This window comes from Stenella coeruleoalba, assembly GCF_951394435.1.
Source record: "Stenella coeruleoalba genome assembly, chromosome: 2".
Classification (NCBI taxonomy): domain Eukaryota; kingdom Metazoa; phylum Chordata; class Mammalia; order Artiodactyla; family Delphinidae; genus Stenella; species Stenella coeruleoalba.
Window position 1 is genome coordinate 129,405,153 of NC_137147.1, and position 25,958 is coordinate 129,431,110.

Here is a 25,958-nt window from a genome sequence, read left to right on the forward strand (position 1 = left end):
CCATTGTATATCCTTGCCTCCTTTGTCATAGATTAGTTGACCATAGGTGCCTGGGTTTAACTCTGGGCTTTCTATCTTGTTCCATTGATCTATATTTCTGTTTCTGTGCCAGTACCATATTGTCTTGATTACTGTAGCTTTGTGGTATAGTCTGAAGTCAGGGACTCTGATTCCTCCAGCTCTGTTTTTTTCCCTCAAGACTGCTTTGGCTATTCGGGGTCTTTTGTGTCTCCATACAAATGTAAAGATTTTTTGTTCTAGTTCAGTAAAAAATGCCGTTGGTAATTTGATAGGGATGGCATTGAATCTGCAGATTGCTTTGGGTAGTATAGTCATTATCACAATATTGATTCTTCCAATCCAAGAACATGGTATATCTCTCCAGCTGTTTGTATCATCTTTAATTTCTTTCATCAGCATCTTATAGTTTTCTGCATACAGGTCTTTTGTCACCCTAGGTAGGTTTATTCCTAGGTATTTTATTTTTTTTGTTGCAGTGGTAAATGGGAGTGTTCCCTTAATTTCTCTTTCAGATTTTTCATCATTAGTGTATAGGAATAAAAGAGACTTCTGTGCATTAATTTTGTATCCTGCTACTTTACCAAATTCATTGATTAGCTCTAGTAGTTTTCTGGTGGCATCTTTAGGATTCTCTATGTATAGTACCATGTCATCTGAAAACAGTGACAGTTTTACTTCTTTTCCAATTTGCATTCCTTTTATTTCTTTTTCTTCTCTGATTGCCATGGCTACAACTTCCAGAAACTATGGTGAATAATAGTGGTGAGACACCCTTGTCTTGTTCCTGATCTTACAGGAAATGCTTTTAGTTTTTCACCATTGATAATGATGTTTGCTATGGGTCTGTCATATATGGCCTTTATTATGTTGAAGTAGGTTCCTTCTACGCCCACTTTCTGGAGAGCTTTTATCATAAACAGGTGTTGAATTTTGTTAAAGCTTTTTCTGCATCTATTGAGATGATCATATGGTTTTTATTCTTCAATTTGTTAATATGGTGTATCACATTGATTGACTTGAGTATATTGAAAAATCCTTGCATCCCTGGGATAGATCCCACTTGACCATGGTGTATGATCCTTTTAATGTGTTGTTGGATTCTGTCTGTTAGTATTTTGTTGAGGATTTTTGCATCTATATTCATCAGTGATATTGGCCTGTAATTTTCTTTTTTTGTAGTATCTTTGCCTGGTTTTGGTATCAGGGTGATGCTGGCCTCATAGAATGAGTTTGGGAGTGCTCCTTCTTCTGCAATTTTTTGGAAGAGTTTGAGAAGGATGGGTGTTAGCTCTTCTCTAAATGTGTGATAGAATTCACCTGTGAAGCCATCTGGTCCTGGACTTTTGTTTGTTGGAAGATTTTTAACCACAGTTTCAACTTCATTACTTGTGTTTGGTCTGTTCATATTTTCTATTTCTTCCTCGTTCAGTCTTGGAAGGTTATACTTCTCTAAGAATTTATCCATTTCTTCCAGGTTGTCCATTTTATTGGCATAGGGTTGCTTGTAGTAGTCTCTTTGGATGCTTTGTATTTCTGCAGTGTCTGCTGTAACTTCTCCTTTTTCATTTCTAAGTTTATTGATTTGAGTCCTCTCCCTCATTTTCTTAATGAGTCTGGCTAATGGTTTATCAATTTTGTTTATCTTCTCAAAGAACCAGCTTTTACTTTTACTGATCTTTGCTATTTTCTTTGTTTCTACTTCATTTATTTCTGCTCTGATCTTTATGATTTCTTTCCTTCTGCTAACTTTGAGTTTTGTTTGTTCTTCCTTCTCTAGTTCCTTTAGATGTAAAGTTAGATTATTTGAAAATTTTCTTGTTTCCTAAGGTAGGCTTGTATAGTTATAAACTTCCCTCTTTGAACTGCTTTTGCTGCATCCCATAGGTTTTGGATCATCATGTTTTCATTGTCATTTGTCTCTAGGTATTTTTTGATTTCCTCTTTGATTTCTTCAGTGATCTCTTGGTTATTTAGTAATGTATTATTTAGTCTCTATGTGTTTGTGTTTTTTACGTTTTTTTCCCTGTAATTTATTTCTAATCTCATAGCGTAGTGGTCAGAAAAGATGCTTGACATGATTTCAATTTTCTTAAATTTACTGAGGCTGGATTTGTGACCCAAGATGTGATCTATCCTGGAGAATGTTCCATGCGCACTTGAGAAGAAAGTGTAGTCTGCTGTTTTTGGATGGAATGTCCTATAACTATCAATTAAACCTATCTGGTCTATTGTGTCATTTAAAGCTTCTGTTTTCTTATTAATTTTCTGTTTGGATGATCTGTCCATTGGTGTAAGTGAGGTTTTAAAGTCTCCCACTATTAGTGTGTTACTGTCGGTTCCCTCTTTTAGAGCTGTTAGCAGTTGTCTTATGTATTGAGGTGCTCTTATGTTGGGTGCATATACATTTATAAGTTCTATCTTCTTCTTGGATTGATCCCTTGACCATTATGTAGTGCCCTTCCTTGTCTCTTGTAACATTCTTTATTTTTAAGTCTATTTTATCTGATATGAATATAGCTACTCCAGCTTTCTTTTGATTTCCACTTGCATGGAATATCTTTTTCCAACCCCTGACTTTCAGTCTGTATGTGTTCCTAGGTCTGAAGTGGGTCTCTTGTAAACAGCATATATATGGGTCTTGTTTTTGTATCTATTTAGCAAGCCTGTGTCTTTTGGTTGGAGCATTTAATCCATTCACGTTTAAGGTAATTATCAATATGTATGTTCCTATTACCATTTTCTTAATTGTGTTGGGTTTGGCTTCTTAGGCCCTTTTCTTCTCTTGTGTTTCCCACTTAGAGAAGTTCCTTTAGCATTTGTTGTAGAGCTGGTTTGGTGGTGAATTCTCTTAGCTTTTGCTTGTCTGTAAAGCTTTTGGTTTCTCCATAGAATCTGAATAAGATCCTTGCCTGGTAGAGTAATCATGGTTGTAGGTTCTTCTCTTTCATCACTTTAAGTAGATCATGCCACTCCCTTCTGGCTTGTAGAGTTTCTGCTGAGAAATCAGCTGTTAACCTTATGGGAGTTCCCATGTATGTTATTTGTTGTTTTTCCCTTGCTGCTTTCAATAATTTTTCTTTGCCTTTTATTTTTGCCAATCTGATTACTATGTGTCTCGCTGTGTTTCTCCTTCAGTTTATCCTGTATGGGACTCACTGCGCTTCCTGGACTTGGGTGGCTATTTCCTTTACCATGTTAGGGAAGTTTTCGACTATAATCTCTTCAAATATTTTCTCGGGTCCTTTCTCTCTCTCTCCTCCTTCTGCGACCGCTATAATGTGAATGTTGTTGCGTTTAATGTTGTCCCGGATGTCTCTTAGGCCATCTTTATTTCTTTTCATTCTTTTTTCTTTATACTGTTCTGTAGCAGTGAATTCCACCATATTGTCTTCCAGGTCACTTATCCGTTCTTCTGCCTCAGTTATTTTGCTATTGATTCCTTCTAGTGTATTTTTCATTTCAGTTATTTTATTGTTCATCTCTGTTTGTTTGTTCTTTAATTCTTCTAGATCTTTGTTAAATATTTTTTGCATCTTCTCAATCTTTGCCTCCATTCTTTTTCCGAGGTCCTGGATCATATTCACTATCATTATTCTGTATTCTTTTTCTGGAAGGTTGCCTACCTCCACTTCATTTAGTTGTTTTCCTGGGGTTTTATCTTGTTCCTTCATCGGGTACATAGCCCTCTGCCTTTTTATCTTGTCTGTCTTTTTGTGAATGTGGTTTTTATTCCACAGGTTGCAGGACTGTAGTTCTTCTTGCTTCTGCTGTCTGCTCTCTGGTGGATGAGGCTATCTAAGAGGCCTGTGCAAGTTTCCTGATGGGAAGAACTGGTGGTGGGTAGAGCTGGCTGTTTCTCTGGTGGGAAGAGCTCAGTAGAACTTTAATCTACTTGTCTTCTGATGGGTGGGGCTGGGTTCCCTCCTTGCTGGTTGTTTGGCCTGAGGTGACCCAACACTGGAGCCTACCCGGGCTCTTTGGTGGGGCTAATGGCAGACTCTGGGAGGGTGCACACCAAGAAGTACTTCCCAGAACTTCTGCTGCCAGTGTCCTTGTCCTAATGGTGAGACAGAGCCACCCCCCTGCCTCTGCAGGAGACCCTCCAACACCAGCAGGTAGGTCTGGTTCAGTCTCCTATGGGGTCACTGCTCCTTTCCGTGGGTCCCGACGCACACACTACTTTGTGTGTGCCCCCCAAGGGTGGAGTCTCTGTTTCCCCCAGTCCTGTTGAAGTCCTGCAATCAAATCCCGCTAGCCTTCAAAGTCTGATTCTCTAGGAATTCCTCCTCCCTTGCCAGACGCCCAGGTTTGGAAGCCTGAAGTGAGGCTCAGAACCTTCACTCCAGTGGGTGGACTTCTGTGGTATAAGTGTTCTCCAGTTTGTGAGTCACCCAACCAGCAGTTATGGGATTTGATTTTATTGTGATTGCGCCCCTCCTACCATCTCATTGTGGCTTCTCCTTTGTCTTTGGATGTGGGGTATCTTTTTTTGTGAGTTGCAGTGTCTTCCTGTCGATGACTGTTCAGCAGTTAGTTGTGCTTCTGGTGTTCTCACAAGAAGGAGTGAAAGCACATCCTTCTACTCCGCCACCTTGAACCGATCTCTTCCAAAGCCCCATCTTTTGTAGAGAGGTAGATTTCCAATTTTTTATGTTTAATAATTATTTATTAAAATTTGTAATTAAGTGTCACCTTGAGGAATTATGTAGCATTAATCACCATAATCCTAAATCGATCCAGAAGAAAAATTCTGGAGGAATAATTTTTATTATTTTCTTTTTATTTCACTTATTTTCTGAAGGAATAATTTTTATGTAAATATTTACATTTGAGAAAACCAAGGCAGAATGATTAATAAAAGAGTTTCAAACATAAAGTTATATCACATTTGGATAAAATTCTGTGTGGAAAGTGGAATAGAAATATAAGTGCAGAGAGAAAATGGGAGTATGTAAAATATCAACCAGTTAAAGAAGGGCTTGTTTGTATATTTTTTTTAATTAATGATATGGGCGTCCAATTATATGGCATTTAAATAGATTCAATTTAAAATAGAGACTGACAGTTTTATTTTTAAACGTCCATTTTACAATTGGATGGAAGTAACATAATTTGTAGTTAATTAATCTGAGGTTAGAACTTTAGATGTCAAGGTTAAAATACATGAATGAAAAAATACAGCTTCTCAAAATTCTTGCGGGTGTCACTGGAGCAGGAAGTGTGAAGGCCTCTGGCTTAGGTGTCACTCTGTCGCATTCAGACGTGCATGGCTGGAGCCAGGGGGAGCAAGGCACACACTCCCTAGTCCTAGGGACCAGTTAGGGTACAGACTGTGGACATGCACATGCAGACCTGCATCTTATAACTTGTGCATATTTCTGCCTTGCAGGGTGTAGTGCAGGACATGCAAAGGCGGGGTGGTCTGGTTCACTGCATACATGAAGGTGGGAGGACAGTCCTGGCTTGTCCTACGGGACCTTCACTGTGATTCCAGCACAGGCATCGTGGAAGCAAGAGCAGAAAGCCATGGTCGCAACTTACCATTTGCAGCCAAATGTTGGTGGTCAACACTTGGTTCTTCTCATCCTTTAAAGGAAAAAAAAAAAAAAGTCAAAAATATGGTTTATATGATTTACATAAGAAGAAATGATACCCTTATATTCATATACCAATCTGATGGTTGGGACGGTTGGCGTGTGTGGAAAATAGAATTCATGGAGCACTTCCAAATATACTCCTGCATTTCCCCAGAGCACAGCTTTTCTATTTATGCTGAAGTAATACACATTCATTACAGAGCTCTTACAAAAGATGGAAAAGTATAGAGAAGAAAATTAAAACCCTGCAACCCCACCATCCTGAGATGATACCTGCTAATCGTTTATCTTATTTTTCCTTACACATTATTTATCATTTGTATACTTAAAAAATAAGACTGGATGCAGATTCCAATCTTTTAAAGTCAAGTTTATTAGCAGAATAGATAGAGTTTTAAGCAAATTGAAATAGGCTTCCCTCCCCCGGGGAAGGGAGTCCCCGCCCCGCCCCGTGACAGGTGCGGCACCTGTGCTAAGTGGGCCGCATTTCTCCCTGAGCCCCAAGGGTCTTCCTGCCTTTCCTCCCATCCTCCATCAGCCTGGCAGCACCCAGGCCCTCGACACACACCTGCAGGGTACATCCTGTCTAGGTGAGCAAACTAAGGGTCAGAAAGGTGGTTCCTTTATGAAGGAACCATTCACACTTGGATCTGAGTCAACAGCCCCTCTTTCCACATTTCCAAACTGAGAGTGGGTTCCAAGCTGGGCGCCAAAGTCTGCATTTTTTTCAGGAAGCTCCAGAGAGCAGATTGACCGCAGCTTTGCCCCTGCACTGGACACCCAAAGAAGATGCTAGTCAACATGGGGCCTTTCCACCTGGGATGCAACCGGTTTTTTAGCATGGCTGGAAAAGCCCAAAAGGGCCTAGCAAAAGCCACAGTGCACACGGAGACAAACAAGCCCATTTCATGCAATAGTTCTGCTGAGAATGCTGTTCACTATTTCGTCTTCAATTCCCACCTAAAAGACTCTGTAAATTAGCAATTTTCACCCTCTCCAGGAGAAAGTACTTATTAATGCTGAGATACCCAGAGGCTGAGGCCATAAGCCCCTCCAGCAGGAACTACCTGGCCGGCTCCCTGATGGCAGTCACAAAAACAGACCCAGTGGCAGAAAGAACACCATCTACTGGGGCATGGTCTCAGGGCAGGGACACAGTGAGAAATGGATGCTGCTTCTCCTTCAAATACCAATGTGCTGAATGCGTAAGAAGCTGGCAGAGATTCTTTGATGCATCAATGCCCCTGTCCCAGTAGCTCACCCTGGGTGCCTCTGAGAGGTGAGAGTTGGAGGCAGGAAGGTGGGTGTAAATCTCACAGAGAGGATCAGGCTGCCTAGGGAAAGACAGGGGACCAAGTCCCAAGGGTCCAAGGCCAGGGGCTGTGTCCAGAAGAAGCTGCCAATTCTGTACAAGAAAAATACATCCCCTTTTTCAAAATAACACATGCCAGGGGTTTTGGCAGAAAAAGCTGTGGAGCTAACCTCTCTCCATCCTCTGTGCAGAGACAACAGTCGCTGACAGAGCCATGCATCTGAATTGCAAGAGGGCTCTAGTTCCAGTCCAATCTCCAGTACTATTTGAAAGCACTGATAAACTCTTATAGGACATATGTCCCTTGCCTCAACTTATTAAGGAGTTGTTTTTAATCAACTTAAAATTAGCCAGTGTTCCATTCACGTGGCTTTCTTTTAATTGCATCCATGTCTTTATCTTCTGAGAGAAAGGCTTCTGTGGTTTGGGAGCTCAATTACGACCAATCTAATTAAAAGGCTTTCTTCTTTCCAACATGTTAGCTGAAACCTCATTAGAGGGAAATGAGATTTCTGTGGTGTGTGGCAGCATGGGACTGAGCAGGCATTTCAAACTGTAATCAACGCAAAGCGGCAGCCAGCCTCCAACGGAAGGAGCAGCAATGCGGGTGGGGGAGCCTCCACGGAGATGCGGGAAAACCCTGCAGGACCAGCAGAGCAGAGAGGCTACTGTCTGTGTTCCCAAGGTGGGCCCCTCACACCACCCCCATCCCAGGGCCACCCACTGGCTGAGTCTCAGCTCTCAGTCTGCATGGTGACAAGGCATCCCACCTCCTTCCCACCCCCCTGTGAAGTATGTCCTTCCCCCCAAAGACTGAATATCTGTGTTGCCCAAATTTCCTATGTTGAAACCTACCCTGCATGGGGATGGTATTAGGAGATGGGGCCTTTGGAAGGTGTTTAGGTCATGAGGGTGGGTTCACCCTCATGACCAGGATTATTGTCCTTAATAAAGGGACCCCAGAGGGCTCCCTCACGCCTTCTGCAATGTGAAGACCCAGTCAGAAAACAGCCATCTATGAACCAGGAAGCAGGCTCTCACCAGACATCAAAGCTGCAGGTACCTTGATCCTGCACTCCCCAGCCTCCAGAATTGTGAGAAATAAATGCGTGTCATTAAGCCTCTCAGTCTACGGTACTTTGGCTACAGCAGCTGAGCTGATGGAAGGCAGGGCCCTCACAGGGTCTGAACTCTGCTCAGTTCCAGACAGGCGCTCTGCCCTCCTCCAGCTGTACTGTTCAAACAATCCAGTCTCAAGTCCTTAGGGCAGCACACAGCCCTTTGTACAACCCACAGTCCAGCCAAGTGTTCATTTGCGTATTCATTCATTCACTCATTTGACAAATATTTCTGGAGCACTTCCTGTTTGCATTATGCCAGCCTGACATGCACAGTGGGAACTGAACAGACACGGTCCCTGAGCTCATGGAATATAAAATATGGGTGGAGGGTGGGATAACATAATTCGACAATGACACACCTATAATTACAAATGGTGACAAGTCACAGAGGACAGGAACAGAGCCCCTTCAGAGGATGACAGGAAGAAGGACTTCACCAGAGTGATGGGGATGGGATCCTGAGGAAAAGACATCACCTTTACTTCCTATGACCCTGCAACACCAAAGCCACGACCCCTCACGCCCACTGTGTGCACCCCTACCCTTCTAGATCTTGCTCCCCACTCAACCCCCAAGTGCCTGCCCTGCCCCATGCCCTCCTCCTTCCTCCTGCACAAGCCCAGGGGCTCCGGGAGGGAGCCGGCAACCTGGGCAGACCTGTGGTCTCGGACAGGAGAGTGCAATTCAACCCAAGGAGGAACCTTTCTGCCAATTGTCCAGCTGCTTTAGAAGGGACCTAACATGTATCCACAAGGATAACAAGTTAGCTGAACATTATTTAATGCTTAATAAATCTATTTTCCATTTAAAAAAAGAGGGGACCTATCGACCAGTTCCTGAGTTGTAAGCACAGAGGATGGCCACCCTTCTGGTCCACCCCTGGGCTGGCCCCCTGAGGGCAAAGCCAGGTGACCAGGGCCTGCAAGGTCTGCAGAGCCAGATCCCACGCACCCAGTGCCCCTGCCACAGCTTCCCAGCCTCGCCCCCGCCACCCTGCCACCCACGGTGGCAGAAAAATAAATTGAGAGGCTGTGATTTTCCCTGAGTCAGCGAGATATTAGGGCTGAGAGAAGACTCATATCCAGCATAAGAAATAAATGCCTAAAAGTCAATAAGAAAAAGGCAGACAATCCAACAGAAAAATGGGCAAAAGGTGAACCAACCCATGATTTTCACTACAGAGGATAACAGTAAATGATATTTGAAAATAACACAGCTAAACCTTAAATAGAGTTTGCAGTCTTCTGAATGTGATACACACACACACACACACACACACACACACACACACACACACACACACACTTTTTTTTCAAATTCATTACAGTCTTGTGACAACCACACAGCAAAGTCAGTACTATTATTATTCTCATCTCATAGCTCAACACCAGTGTTTCAGCTGCCAGGTGACTCTGCTCCCAATGTCCTAAGGAAACACTTTGGTGATGGTCACAGAAAATGATTCCCTTTGGCATCTGTACAGCCCAGACATTCTCAAACTACAGGCTGGGAACCTCTGAGTTTCTGAGATGCTTCCAGAGGATCAGTGAAGCCACACCTTTTTCACAATCATGAGAAGTTATTAGCCTATTTCACCCTCATTTACTCATGAACGGTTGGTAGAGCTTTGCAGAGACCACGTGACATACGATGCAGCAGACTGACCGCAGAAGTGGATCAGAGAATCCAGCTGTCTTCTATGAAGCTGGGCATTAAGGAGATTTGCAAATATATAAAACAGTGCTACTTTTCTCACTAAATGTGTTTTTCCTGGGAAAATATAGTTGTTTTTCTTAAAGTATTAGTTATGGTAACAAGGCACGGGGTTATTATTTCGAATGAATTCATGGACTTGAAAATGTTTTCTTAGTTTTTATTTCAAACATGGTAATAAATATTGATAGATGTAACCCATGTAAAAAAAACTTGGGGGGGGGGACAGGGATCTGCAATAACTGTTATGAGAGTAGAGGGGTCCAGAAGCTTAGAAGTTTGAGAGCCACTGGTGCAGGCTTGGTGTTCCTAAGACAAGGCGTTCCTGGTTCTTGGACCCAGGGGCCCAGCCCCATCTCTGTTCTCATTTGGGGGTTGCTCAGAGTCTGTGTTTTGGAAGTACAGTGTGAAAAGTCTGCCCCAGCCTCCCCAGGGAGGGGCAAGGGGTTCGAGAGTGCACTTTTTACTAGGACTGAAAGGGCTTCTTTCCACTTCTGTTAGAGGAAGAGCCTCCCTGTCTCCCCCAAGAGGACCCAAATCTGGAAGAACGAAGCCTGGGGCATGGATCATGAGAGCAGAACCAGAGAAGAGACTCTGTCTTGAGTCAGCAGCGCTAGAAAGTGGAGGAAGGGTGGAGGGGCCGGGGGATTATGGATGTAGGAGAGAGGGGGAAAGAGGTGGACTCCAGTCACACTGGTAAACCAACACTCAAGCTTCATCTGAACTCTCTCTGGACAGAAACAATAAATTTCCCTTTATTCTGAAGCCATCATCCTGACTGAATCAGTGTCTAAGCATCCCCTTCACAAACACAGCACACATAACAAGTTATCTCTGGCAGGACTCAAGGTAAGCAACTGCACGCAAGAGCTGGACTCTACAAATGCCTGGGTCATGGAAACCAGTGCTGGAGCTTCAGCACCAGGCTTCTCCAACAAACTCTCTTGGGAACCTGGCTGTGGGAAGTCCCATCAAAACGAGGTCCTCTGAAGACAGGAGCTAGCGATAGGGGATCTCAACACAACCCTCGGTGTGGAACTGGTGCCAAGGTGGGTTCAAAAGGTCGAAGGGAAGGGAAAGGGATGAGATACATGAAAGAAGGCAGGAGCTGGAAGTGAAAGCAGTAATGTTTTCTTTTTTTGTTATTTGACATTTATAATATTTCTACAAGCAATGTAGATTAATTGGTTTAATAAATTAAGCAAAAATAAAGATCACATAAAAGGAAAGAATATATATGAAAAAAATTATAGCACAGAAAATTAAAAACTATGAGTAGACACACCCTCATAAGGCATGGGCAAGATGAAAAAATTGGAATGACAGATTCACAAACATAGTTTGGCAATGAATGAATGAATGAATACATAAATAATTTAAAATGCAAGGAAGAAAGGAAGGCAAGCAGATAAACACAACTAAAATACAAAATATAATCTGGAAAAAAGCCCAATTAAGACAAGCATGCTTCCCATGAATTCTTTCTACTATATAACTCAATAAAGCCTTGGATCAAATTAAACATGATTTCAAATATGAGATTATAAAATACCAAATGAAATAAAAGGGAGACTGCAGAGCTAAACAAATGAACTGAGAACCAAAACAATACGGTTACATGGCTAATAACTTAGAGCCAGAAAGGAACAAAAGAGACCCAGCTGAAAACTGAGTTACTGGCATGAAGGCAAGGCATGAGATAACCACAGTATGTAGAGGAAAAACACAAAGAGATTAAGTCAATTAGGGACGTGGACACAGAAGTGCCACAAGGAGGGCACAACTTGAGCTGAAATGGAGAACATGCACGTGGGAAACAGAAAGTGTCCTGGGACCATGCATAGGAGACACACTTCTGGTTCTAGCAAAACAGTAAAATCCATGACCTGAACACTGTCCTGCTACCAAACACCTAGAAATGCTGGAGAAAATCACAGAAATATCTTCTTAAATGCAAATGGAAGCTCACAAAAATGGAAGAGAAATCTTCAAAAACAAAATCTTCAAAAACAAAGAAACCGAAAAGAACACTGTCAGGGGCACTGGTGGTGCAGTGAATAAGAATCTGCCTGCCAGTGCAGGGGACACGGGTTCGATCCCTGGTCCAGGAAGATCCCACATGCCACAGAGCAACTAAGCCTATGAGCCACAACTACTGAGCCTGTGCTCTAGAGCCTGCAAGCTACAACTACTGAGCCCACGTGCCACAACTACTGAAGCCCACGTGCCTAGAGCCCATGCTCCACAACAAGAGAAGGCACTGCAATAAGCAGCCCCCTCACCACAGTGAAGAGTAGCCCCCACTCGCCGCAACTAGAGAAAGCCCACGGGCAGCAAAGAAGACCCAACACAGCCAAAAATAAATAAATAACCTTTAAAAAAATAAAATAAAAAAGCTTCAGAAGGAGAAAATTTAAAGAAATAATGACTGAAATTTCCAGAATTGCTGAACTAACCCTCAGTTTAAGGAAGCTCAACAAGTTACTCAAGAAGATAAATATGACTCAAAAACAAATCAAAGTTTAATCATTTTTTTCAGCTCCTATATGTAAAGAGCTTACAATTAAGCTCTTATAGCAAGAAAAAAAAAACCTGAACATACTGAAAATCAGTGACTTTGGTTGGACCCATGAGAGCTTGATGTTGCAGTGTAAAGTGCCACACTGAAATCTGAAAACAGGCGAATTCACAGAGTCATAGACAAGATCTGCTTACCGGGGGCAGAGGCTACTAGAGCCATAAACTTGCAGTAACACCCACATGGTCATTTTGATGAGTCTCTGTTTGCTGAGGATAAACTTGAGTGAGAATAAGAAACCTCCAGGGAGCCACAACCTTGGGGACACCCTACACTCTCATGGATTTCATCTCCAGGAGCCCCACCAAGTTCTCAAGGTAAATATGCAAGAAAGATCCCCTTGTAACTCTGGCACAGGAATGGAAGGAGTAACACTTAGGAAACAGGCCACCCAAAGCCTTCTCCATAGCAAAGGGTACTCTCCAACCTTTCCAGAGCTTGATCTCCACCATTCCTCCCACACCAGTGCCCTGGAGCCTTTCTATCCCATGCGAAGGAGGGGACGAAAGCCATCATAGGAGGGAAACACTTGTAAAGGCCACAGCCCAGGAGCACAGACAGGCCCACTGAAAGGCTGAGGTTTAACCCTAACACTACAGAACCTATAGAACACTTCCCCTCCCCCACATCATCCCACCACACTAACACTCCAGAATAAGGGCAGTGGGAACCACTGAAAAAACTGCAGACTCTCTCTGAGGAGGGGTACTGAGCGAAGACCAAAATCAAGAGGGGAGACAAAAACAGACACTAGAAGAATCTGAAACCTCTGGCACAGAAAGCTACAGCAAACATTACAGCCCAACTACTAGCCAAAATAACATAAATTCTCACATTAAAGGTGTATTTATTTCAATTTCTATTACCTTATAGGATATTTCTGATTTATAACAGAACACTACAAGGCAACTAAAAGACAAGAAAAAAAGTATGAAGAGACAAAGCAAGCATCAGAAAAAGACTGTAATATGACACAGATGTTGAAATTATCAAACACTAAATTTAAGATAATATGATCAATATGTTAAAGGACTCTAAAGGAGAAATAAACAACATGCAAGAACAGATGGGTAGGGGGAACCTTCAAGATGGCGGAGGAGTAAGAAGTGGAGATCATCTTCTTCCCCACAAATATATCAAAAATACATCTACATGTGGAACAACTCCTACAGAACACCTACTGAACGCTGGCAGAAGACCTCAGACTTCCCAAAAGGCAAGAAACTCCCTGTGTACCTGGGTAGGGCAAAAGAAAAAAGGAAAAACAGAGACAAAAGAATATGGACAGGACCTGCACCTCTAGGAGGTAGCTGTGAAGGAGGAAAAGTTTCCACACACTAGGAAGCCCCTTCACTGGCAGAAAATATGCTTGAAAATATGTCATAGAAACTTTTGAAACTGAAATGCAAAAAAGGAAAAAGAATGAAAAAAATAGACCATCTAATAACTCTGGGATGATTTCAAAATGTATAACTCTATATAGTTGTGTTACCAAAATAAAAAGGAGCAGAGCAGATGAATAATTGAAGTAATAATGGCTGAGAACTTTCCAAAATTAATGACAGACACAAATCACATATCCCGGAAAGTGAGGGAACACCAAGCAGGATAAATAGCTAGAAAAATAGACATGGACCTAATACCTATCACAGAAATAAAATCAAAATGGATCATAAGACTAAATGTAAAACTAGAAGAAAACATAGGATAACGTATGTGTGATCTGAGGCTTGGTGATGAGCTTTTGGATACAATGCCAAAGGGACGATGATCCACGCAAAAAATAAAGTCATTAAAATTGCTAGGTTGGATTTTATTAAACTTAAAAACTGCTCTGTGAAAGACAGTTACCAGAATGAAAAAACAAACCACAGACTGGGAGATGGTTTCTCAAAATAACATCTCTGATAAAGGACTTGGATCTGAAATATTGGAAGAAAAGTCAACATGAAGAAAACAAACAACCTAACTAAAAAATAGGCAAAAGATGTGAACAGACACCTGAACAACAAAGATACACAGATGGTAAAAAAGCATACAAAAAGATGCTCAACATGTCATTAAGGAATTACAAATTAAAACAGCGAGATACTGCCACACACCTATTAGAATGATTAATATCTAAAAAACTGACAATACCAATTGCTGAGAGGATGTGGAGCAGTAAGAACTCTCATTTACTGTTGGTGGGAATGCAAAATGGTGTGCCAGTCTGGAAGACGGTTTGGCAGTTTCTCATAAAACTAAACATAGTATCACCAGACTATCCGATAAACGCACTCCTAGATATTTACGCAATGGTTTGAAAATTTTTATCCACACAAAAGCCTTCATGTTAATGTTTATGGCCAGTTTATTCATAACTGGCAAAACCTGGAAGCAACCAAGATGTCCTACGGTAGATGAATGGATAAACTGCGTTACATTCCCTATAATGAACTACTACTATTCAGGGGTAAAATGAAATAAGCTATCAAACCACGAAACATATAGATAAACCTTAAACATATACTGCTAAGTGAAAGAAGCCAGGCTGAAAAGGCAACATACCGTATGATTTCAATTATAAGACACTGCAAAACTAGGGATGGTAAACAGATGGATCAGTTGTGCTGTGTGTGAGGTTATAAGGATGAATAGATGGAGCACAGGGGATTTTTAGAGCAGGGAAACAATTTTGTATGATATTGCAATAGTGAGCACAAGACATAAAGCATTTGTCAAAACCCATATAACTGTAGAGCACAAAGAGTAAGCCTTAATGTATGCAAATTTAAAAGAAGATCATTTAGGAAGTCAGAGGATCCAGGATGGAATGCAAAATGTGAGAAATGGATCTAAATATATCACAAAAGTATGAACCTCCCTGACGGAGTTGGAGGAAAAGGGTGCTGACCTAAGTAAATTCCAAAATAAGGGAGTCTGTAAGGCACCGTACACTAGCACTGCACTCTAGATGATGAAGCTGTTCTCCACAGAGGTCTGGCCTAACAATTCTAAAACCACTGCATGTATACTGGAATTGAACAATTACGTAAGTGGGTGGAAGATCGTGGGAGTCAGATTTCTCACCACTGGGGTGGGAGGAGGTTAGAATTACCTATATGGTAATGGATTAGAGTTGGAGACCTAAGGCAAAATTCACATTTAGCTTAATATAGATTCCAGTGTTATATATAGAAATACCATAGATATGTGCATATACATGCATTAGTATACATACTGTATACATACACCTGTCCCTTACTCCATCAATTTAGAGGGCCTAGAAACATGCCCCAGGAGCAACGAACACACACACCAAGCACCGAGATTCTGTTTCCTAATCATTCTCCAGTAAAAAGAATCAGGTGTCCTTCAGAAACAGCTGACTCCAGGTGTTGGGCAGGAAATAAACAAGATGACCTGGAGCATCTTTGAGTGCCAGGAAGTAAGAAAGTGGTCAAAAAATAAATACATAAATTCACAATGATGAGGGTACATCAAAGGGTCACAGGAACAAACAGAACAAGTACCCAGGTGGCCAAAGCTGGAACAATTTGAGAAACAAAATCCATAAAGTAGTATTGAAGTATAACCAGAGTATAAGATAAATATCCATGAGTCCACACTGCCATAAATAAATAACTGAATAAATAAAAGGGAGAGAACAGACAAATCTCTCATGCAGAGGAACTCCAAATAATTTATGTAGATACTCCACTTTTTAAGGAGATGGAGCTTACCTCCCCACTACTTAAATGTGGGCTGCACAGAGTGACTTCCTTGCAAAAACTACAGTATAGACGGGCGGGGGGGGAAAAAGTAACTGTACAGTGGAGAGGCCTGACCTACCTAAAGTCATAAGATGAAGGTCAACATCAACAATGACAAATCATATTGACGATATATGCCCTTGATATGACAGGATGAGGATGGTACTTTTAGCTCTGTGGTCCTCCTCCCCAAAACATATTACCTCAGTCTAACTATGAGGAAAAGATCCAACAAATCCCAACGGAGGGACATTCTACAAAATGCCTGACCAGCGCTCTTCAAAACTGTCAAAGTCATCAAAAACAAGGACAGTCTGAGAAACTGTCACAACCAAGAGGAGCCTAAAGAGATGACTAAATGGAATGTGGTACCTGGATGGGATCCTAGGACAGAAAAATGACAATAAGTAAAAAATCAAGAAAATCCTAATAAAGCATGGACTTGAGTTAAAATAATCTATCAATATATGTTCATTAATTATAATAAAAGGTAGCATACAAATGTACGATGATAATAACCAGGGAAACTGGGTGTGGGGTAAATGAGTAAATTTTTGCAAATTTTCCCTAAATCTAAAACTGTCCTAAAATAAAATATGTATTTAAAAAACCAAATCTACGAAGTGAAGTCAGAAAGAGAAAGACAAATACCATATGATATCACTTATATCTGGAATCTAAAATAGGATACAAATGAACTTATTTACAAAGCAGAAACAGACTCACAGACAGAAAACAAACTTATGGTTATCAAAGGGGATAGCAGGGATGGGGGATAAATTGGGAAATTGGGGTTAACAGATACAAACTACTATATATAAAATAGATAACAAGGACCCACCATATAGCACAGGGAACTATATTCAATATCCTGTAATATGCCATAATGGAAAGGAATATGAAAAAGAATATATATTTATAACAATCACTTTGCTGTACAGGAGAAATTAACACAACACAACCCTGTAAATCAACTATACTTCAATAAAATAAAATTAAAAAAAATAAAGTCCTCCCCTTGTCAAATCAGGACAGGGTCACCTTGGAAACCTGTTGGGCTAAGAGTACTGCCCAAACAATACACATCAACAAAGAGAAAGCACCTACCATGGCCTCTCTCAGATTCCTAGCTCACATCATTTATCACAAGGGCTCTAAGAGGTCCTGGAGAATCTGACTAAGCCTGTGCTTCCCAAACGGGTTTATAGAATCCTTTTTTTCTGTAAAATCTATAAATAACGAGTCCCCTATGGATCTTTAGACTCTATCTTTTAGAGACTTGTAGGAAGCTAATAAATTACTGGTGCCCAGAAATAATTTGGCAATTCACCAACAATTAATCACCATAGAGTTCTAACACTCAGAAAGGAAAATTTGACACCTCTACCTTCCCCAGCCCCAAAGTCCATTTCCCATCTAATCCAGAGCATATTCGGATTCCTATTTTACAGGGAACAATGAGGAGCTAAATAACCCAAATTCAGACTATTCACAGACCTCTTTGCTTCTGAGAAGTACAATGAAGTGACTCAGGCCATAAAGCACATGACAACAATTACCAAGAAAAATGTTCCTATCACCAAATTAGGAAGGGAATTACTTCGGGAACTTTTTCATAATTCAGGTGATTAAATAGTTTCCATAAAGTTCTCAAGTCATTCCTTTGGTTAAGTGTGAGCCACTTAACATGTCAGGGACAATATTTCATTATAAACTCTGGGGGGGCTGGGAGACAGGAAGAAAGTATGCAATGTAGGGGATGCCTGCACTTATATCTACACAACAGCTACAGCTGAATTTCTATCCCACAACCCCCCACCTCCTCACCCCAGACTACAGACGATCACAGTCTCACTTGTAGATCAAAATTAATCTGCACCTACTTTTATATTCATTATCATCTAGAACAACCACCAGTTTCTGTTCAATTTAATGAAGTAATGCATTTGCCCTAACCTGGATTCCATAGATACAGGTTATTAGAGAGGCTTAGGTTATGAAATAAGGAGAGATTCCTGGGGAAGGAAGTACCCTCTTGACATCTTATAATCTAGTTCAAGAAATTTCATGAGTACCAGGATGAGTCATTCTCTAACCTCTTCTTACCTGCCCTTACCTTACCTTCCCTAACCTTCCCTGACTAACCTCATGCCATAAGTCTCACCTACCCCTCTGCCCTCAGGAGGAGTTTCCAAGGTCCCACCTATTTAAACAGAAATTTTAAATAAGACGCAGAGTCTCATAACAAAATAAGTATGGTGTTTAGGTTCCTACTGAAAATCACTTAGGAAAAGAGCCAGGAAGATCTAAAACTGAATTTAAAAAAAAAAGACAATCAATGGATGTCAACAAGATGACGACCAAGAGACATTAGAATTATCAATAGAGATTTGAAAGCAGACATCAAAAAATGCTCCAAATAGCAACTGCAAACATAATAGAAATAAATGAAAAAATAGGAAGTCTCAGCAGAGAAATAGAAGATATACAGGAGAATCAAATGGAAATTTTAGAACTGAAAAACAAAATAACCTAAATAACTGAATGGAGGGACTCAAGAGCAGAATGGTCAAAGAATGAGTGAACTGGGAGATAGAACAATAGAAATTACCCAATTTGAAAAACAGAGAAAAAAACTAAAAAATGAACATAGCTTCAGGGACCTATGGGACTAAAATATCTAATAATTGTATAATTGGAGCCTTAGATGAAAAAGAAGGTGAAACTAAAAAAGTACATGAAGAAATAATGGCTGACACTTCCCAAATTTGATAAGAGACACAATCTATAGATTCAAGAAGTGAGCAAACCCCAAAGAAGATAAATCTAAAGAAATCCCTACCAAAAAAAAAAAAAAAAAAGAAATCCCTACCAAGATACATCAGAGTCAAACTTCCAGAAGCTAAAAACAATGAAAACACCTTTGAAACAGCAAGAGAAAGACAATACCTTATCTATAGGGCAAAAGCAATTCAAATGGTAGTGTATTTACATCTTGGAATCTAAAGAGTAACTCCTGTAGAGACATATAGTCAGATCTTTTTTTTTAACCCATTATGTCAATCTCTGTCTTTCAATTGGAATGTTTAACTATTTAATGTAATTTCTGATAAAAGGAGGATTTATGTTCACATTTTGCTATTTGTTTCAATGTCTTATGTGGCTCCCTCTACCTGAATCCCTCTCTTATTGCCTTCTGATGTGTTAAATCAAAACCTTCCAGGTCTTCCCTGGTGGCGCAGTGGTTGAGAGTCCGCCTGACGATACAGGGGACACGGGTTCGTGCCCTGGTCCGGGAAGATCCCACATGCCACGGAGCAGCTGGGCCCATGAGCCATGGCCGCTGAGCCTGCGCGTCCGGAGCCTGTGCTCCGCAACGGGAGAGGCCACAACAGTGAGAGGCCTGTGTACTGCAAAAAAAAAAAAAAAAAAAAACCTTCTAGACTACCGTTTTAATCTCCTTGTCATTTCATTTACCATATATTTTTTGAGCTATTTTTCCTGGGGGTTACAATTAACAATTTATTACAATCCTGTTTGGATTGACATTAACTTAAATAAATATTACACAAAAACTCTGCTCCTCTATAGTTCTGCTTTCTCTCCCCTCTTTCTTTATACCACACAAACTTTATATATGGTATGCACATCAACACGTATTTATAGTTATTGCTTTACTGGGTTGCCTTTCAAGTCAAATAGGAAGAAAAAAAGTGATAAACAAAACAAAGATTTATACTGTTTTTTATATTTACCTAAGTAGTTACCTTACTGGTGCTCTTTATTATTCATGCGGATACAAGTTACTGTCTACTGACCTTTCATTTCACCTAAAGAATTCCCTTTAGTATTTCTTGTACAGTAAGTTTACTAGCAAGAGTTATCTTAGCTTTTTTTTACTTTATTTTTTAGAGCAGTTTTAGATTCACGGCAAAACTGAAGGGAAGGTACAGCGATTTACCTGCCCCCACACACATAGACTCCCTCATTATCAACACCACCCCCCCCCCACCTAAGTGCTAGAATCATTACAACCGATGAACCTACATAGACACATCATTACCAACCAAAGTCCATAGTTTACATTATGGTTCACTCTTGGCGTTGTATATTCTATGAGTTTGGACAAATGTATAATGACACATATCTATCATTTAAGTATCATTCAGAGTAGTTTCACTGCCCTAAAAAGTCTCTGTGCTCTGCCTATTCATCACTCCCTCCCCTGACTCTTGGAAACCACTGATATTATTATCTCTACAGTTTTGCCTTTTCCAGAAAGTCATATGGTTGGAATCATTCAGTATGAAGACTTTTCAGATTGACGTTTCACTTAGTAATATGTATGTAAGGTTCCTATGCCTTTTCATGGCTTAATGGCTCATTTCTGTTTGGTGACGAATAACATTCCAGTGACTGGATGTACCACAGTTTATATATTCATTGACTGAAGGACATTTTGGTTGTTTCCAAATTTTGGCAGTAATACTAAATGAGGCTGCTTTAAACACCTGTGTGCAAGTTTTTGTATGAACCTAAGTTTTCAATTCTTTTGAGTTAATGCCAAGGACTGGGATTGCTGGATGTTATGGTAAGAGTATGTTTAGTTCCATAAGAAATCACCAAACTGTCTTCCAGAGTGGTTGTAGCATTCTGCATTCCCACCAGCAATGAATAAGAGTTCCTGTTGGCGCATCCTTGCCAGTATTTGGTGTTGTAGGTGTTCTGGATTTTGGCCATTTTCATAGGTGTTATTGGTATCTCACTGTTGCTTTAATTTGCATTTACCTGATGACATATGACGTGAATTCTCTCAGAGTTTTAAAATTTGAGAATGCAGTTGTCCTTTGATATCCAGGGGAACTGGTTCTAGGACCACCCTCAGATACCAAAATCCAAGGATGCTCAAGTCTCTTATAAAAAATGGTGTAGTATTTGCATATAACCTACATACATCTTCCCAGATATTTTAATTCATCGCTAGATTACTTGTAATATCTAATATAACATAAATGCTATGCATATGGTTGTAAACACAACGTAAATGCTATATAAATAGTTGCCAGCATGTAGAAAATTCAAGTTTTGCTTTTTGGAACTCTCTGAAATTTTATTTCAGATTTTCAATCTCATTTTCAACCTGAGGTTTTCAATCTGAGATTTTCAATCTGAGGATGGTTGAATCTGCAGATGTGAAACCCACAGATACAGAGGATTGATTGTGTATTAATTCATCCTTCATTTTTAAAAGGTAGTTTTGCTAGATATAGAATTCTTGGTTGAAAGTCTTTTCTTTCAGCATTTTGAATATGTCATCCCACTGCCTTCTATCCTTCATTGCTTCTGTTCACAGATCAGCTGTTAATCTGATTGAGGATTCTTTGAATGGGATGAGTCAGTTCTCCCCTACTATTTTCAAGATTCTCTCTGTATTTGTCTTCCAACAGTTTAATTATGAGCATCTGTATGTGGATCTCTTCGAGTTTATCCTACTTGTAGTTCACTGAGCACTTTGGACGTGTAGGTTAATGTTTTTCATCAAATTTGGTAGTTTCCAACCATTATATCTTCAAATATTCTTTCTTCACCTTTCTTTCCGCTCCATCTAGAACTCCCATTTTGCATTTGTTGGTGTCTAACAGGTCTCTGAGATTTCTTTTTCTTCATTCTTTTTTTTTAAGTTCTTCAGACTGGATAATCCCATTGATTGATCAAGTTCCCAGTTTCATTCTTCCACCTACTCAAATCTGCTGTTGAAACACTCTAGTGAGTTTTCCTTTCAGTTTTTGGAATTTTCTATGCCAGAATATATATCTTTTTTATAATTTATATCTCATTATTGATATTCTGTATTTGATGAGACATCATTCTTGAACTTTCCTTTGGTTCTTTATAGATGATCTCCTTTAATTCATTGAAAAGATATAAAATAGCTGATTTAAAGTCTTTGTCTAATAAATCCAATGTGTGGGCTTCCTCAGGATAGTTTCTATTGTTTATTTCTGTGTATGGACCAAACTCTTCTTTCACTGCACGTGTTATATACTTTTGCTGACAATGGACATTTATAATTATATAACATGACAACTCTGGAAATCATATTCTCTCTCCACCCAGGTTTGATCTTGTTGTTGTTTATTTATGTAGTCATTTTTCTGAATTAATTCTGTAAAGTGTATTCTTTGTTGTGTGTGGCCACTGAAGTCTCTGTTTGATTAGCTTAGTTTTCAGATAATGATGGAATGAGCAGAAATTTCCTTAAATGCCTGGAACCAACAAGGCTCCCAGTCTTTGTCAATGGGATCTTCTGTGTGTGCTGGGGCACATCCTCAGCACTCAGCCAGGCAGTTGACTACATTGCTTTAGCATTTACTTCCTGCTTGTGTGCGGCCTCAAGGTCAATCAGAGGTGAGAAGTGAGGGTCTTCTCAGGTCTTTTCCTGAACATGTGCATAGCCTACACATGCTTTCTGGAGACTTTTTCAAAGTCGCTATGGGCATCTAATTCCCCAACTTTCCCTTTTAATCTTTTTTCCCCAAGTGTCATCCATTGCCTCAGGCAGCTCCAAGCTTAAGCAATTACTTTTCAAAATGGAAAAGTAAATTTTCAACAGGAAAAACATACAACACAATAGCAAATATATATACATCACCAATTAAAAAGTGGGCAGAGGTCTAAATACACATTTTTCCAAAGAAGACATAGAGATGGCCAACAGGTACATGAAAAGGTGCCATCACTAATCATCAGGGAAATGCAAATCAAAACCACAATAAGATATCACGTCATACCTGTTAGAATGGCTATCATCAAAAAAGCAAAAAATAGCAAGTACTGGCAAGGATGAACAGAAGGGAGCTCTTGTACACAGTTGGTAGGAATGTAAATTGGTACAGCCACTATGGAAAACAGCATGGAGATTATTCAAAAAACTAAAAATAGAACTACCATTTGAAATTCCACTTCTGGGTATTTACCCAAAGAAAACAAAAACACTAACTCAAAGATATATGCATCCCCATGTTCACTGTAGCATTGTTTATAACAGCCAAGATATGGAAGCAACTGAACTATCCATTGATGGATGAATGAGTAAAGAAATTGTGATATGTATATTTCACTATATATATACATATATCAGTCATAAAAAAGAATGAAATCTTGCCATTTGTGACAATGTGGATAAACCTCAACGGCATTATGCTAAGTGAAATAAGTCAGATACAGAAAGACAAATACTGTGTATGATCTCTCTTACCTGTGGAATCTAAAAAAACAAAACAAAAACCTGATAGGGAGGGTGGGAGGTGGAAGAAGTGGGTGAAGGGGGTCAAAAGTTAAAGAGAAAAAAGAGAAAACAGAAAAATTATGGTCACACAGAAGAAATATGGAAATGGGAGACAGAGTGGGGAAAAAATTCAACAGATGCTCCCAGGAAAAGCTTTATGGACTAGAAAAAGCTTTATGGACTGGATTAGGTCTGTTAAAGACAGCCTTGCAAGTGGGGTTTTCTAATGATGCATCATACAGATCAAAGAAAACTCTTCTCTGGCAATGAGTTCTTTTCCCTGTGGTGGCTGGTACCCTGGATGGAATAGAGGGCAAGTTACAAAGCTCACTGTTCTTACCAAAGGTCAGCTAATTTTCTTGAATTAATGTTCCCCTGGATTTCTGCATACGTTTGGTTAATTTCCAAAGTTTTGGAAAAGTTTGGGAAATTTTTGACAGAAGTTTTCTCCTTGATTTTGTGAAGGAGAGAATTTCCAGGGGTCCTTACCCCACCATTTTCACTTCCATCCCTCAAGCAGTCATATTTGACAAAGCTTTTCATGGGGTTCTGGTACAGAGTCCTGGTTAAGAATCACTATTCAGAGGATTCCTATTAAAAATGTGATTTGGGCATAAGCATACATCCTCTTCTTCCCAAAATTCAAAAAAACATGCGTGACAAAGAAATGCGTTAAGGAATAATTTCAAACTTACCAAAACAAACGTGAAAGGAGACAACATAAACAACTTGGAATCTGAAAAGTAAATGGACAAGAAATGATGACTGACGGAGTCTTCCAAGTACAGATCTAAGTCCACGTGGAGGAGACTGAGATGAAGCCCAGAACAGCTCACAAGTTGGAGGGAGCAGGTAACCATGAAAGCAGAAGTGCAGATGAGGTTAAAACAGGAGGGCTGACATCAAGTCTTTATAAGAATCATTCAAATACCCCAATATACTCATATGCACGAGTGGCAGCTGCTCCTCCCTGCCTGGCAGGATATTAGAATCTTACTCTCTGGAGAAGACAGACCAGGGGATTCTGTACACCAGACACAGGCAGAGCTACAACGGAAGTAACACACTACAAATAGAGGTGGGGTTAAGAATACCCAACTCCTCCAGCCCCTGTCTCCTCTTGGCTCTCAGAACTCCAATTGCCAGGCTCAGGTTGCCCCAGTGGCAAACTAGAAAAATTTTCTCTGGGCAAACTGATCAGCCTAAAAGAAAAGATCTAATCATACTAAGGTCTCCAAAATAATACTGATACCTTCCCAGACAGATCATGCTATAGTGAAGCCCACACTACCACTGTCTCTGAGACCCTCATGGACATGGACACACACACACACACAGCTCCAATCAAGGGATCACCTAGCATTATGAGAAAGCCTCTAACATAAAAAACAAGAAAGAGACAACAGGGAGCAAATGAAAACTTCCAAAACTTAAAGAAAATACATAACTTCAGAAGTTATTTCTGAAATTTTGCCAGCTACAGTTTTTATTGAAATTCCCTTTTGTAAACACAGTTGATTAGATTATTGGCCACATTACTGGGCTCCATTTCCAGCACTGCCTCCTCTCACTGAAGGCTGAGCTGAAAGTTCCAGCCCTCTAACCTCCTCTAGGGTTTTTTTGATGAAAGCATCCATCCTGACGCTATCAGGATAACCCATCATAAGTTACCTTATTAGCATAATGAAGACATTCCTATCAGGAAATTCCAAGCATTTCTGAAGCTTTGTGTTATGTCAGGAACTTGGGACAAAGGAAAAAATATATATATATAATATTTTACAGTTTTTTTTATATTTTATTATACCACAACTCAAGCAGAGAACTCCTGTTGCTTTTCTCCAGGTATATCCTTTTCAGGGACCCATGTGATTTCCTTTCAAGATGTATGTCCTCATTCTGGTGGATTGTGTCCATCAGGAGCAGTCTGAGAAAGGGAGCATAGAAGAATATGTTTTCCAGGTTTTATGTGGCTTTATCTTCGTCCCTTCTACTTGATGATTAGTTTGGTTGGGGATAAGCTAAAGAATTCTTTCCTTGAATTTTGTTGTTTCTTTGTCTTCTACCTTCCAATGTTCCAATTTCCAAGAACTCTGTTTTGCACTCTGACTGCTCCTTTTTGGTAGTATCTGCGTCCTGATACACCTTGTTCTTTTCACATTGATGCAACTGCTTCTCTTACATTTCTGAAGTTATTTTTTTTAAGTTTTGGAAGTTTTCATCAGCTCCCTGTACTGTCTGTTTCTTCAAAGCCCTTTTATTCCTTGCTTATATTTTTGACTCTGTTTGTTTATATTAGCTCTTGGGAGAGCTTCCTGGCTGGAAGGGTGGCACCATATACCAGGAGGGTGGCACAAACCAGCTCCTGTTCTCCGAGACCTCCTCAACCTTGCCCTACATACTCTTCACCTGGCTGCTCATTTGCATCCTTCATAATAAAATGATCATTGTAAGCACAGCATTTTCCTGAGTTGTGTGAGTCAGTCTAGTGAATTATCAAAACCTGGGATTTAGGGAAGTCCCAAATTTGCAGTCAGCCAGACAGACATGCAGACCCCACTTGCAGCTGGTGT

At 40.2% G+C, this 25,958-nt stretch overlaps 1 protein-coding gene across 1 annotated transcript in view; it reads right to left on the bottom strand.

Annotated features, from left to right (window-relative positions):
• CHRNA7 (cholinergic receptor nicotinic alpha 7 subunit) overlaps positions 1-25,958 on the bottom strand; it is a 124,278-nt gene that overhangs the window by 74,580 nt on the left and 23,740 nt on the right. The window contains exon 3 of the mRNA XM_079913922.1: positions 5,563-5,607. Within this exon, the coding sequence (XP_079770048.1) occupies positions 5,563-5,607 (45 nt within the window). The remainder of the gene's footprint in view (positions 1-5,562; positions 5,608-25,958) is intronic.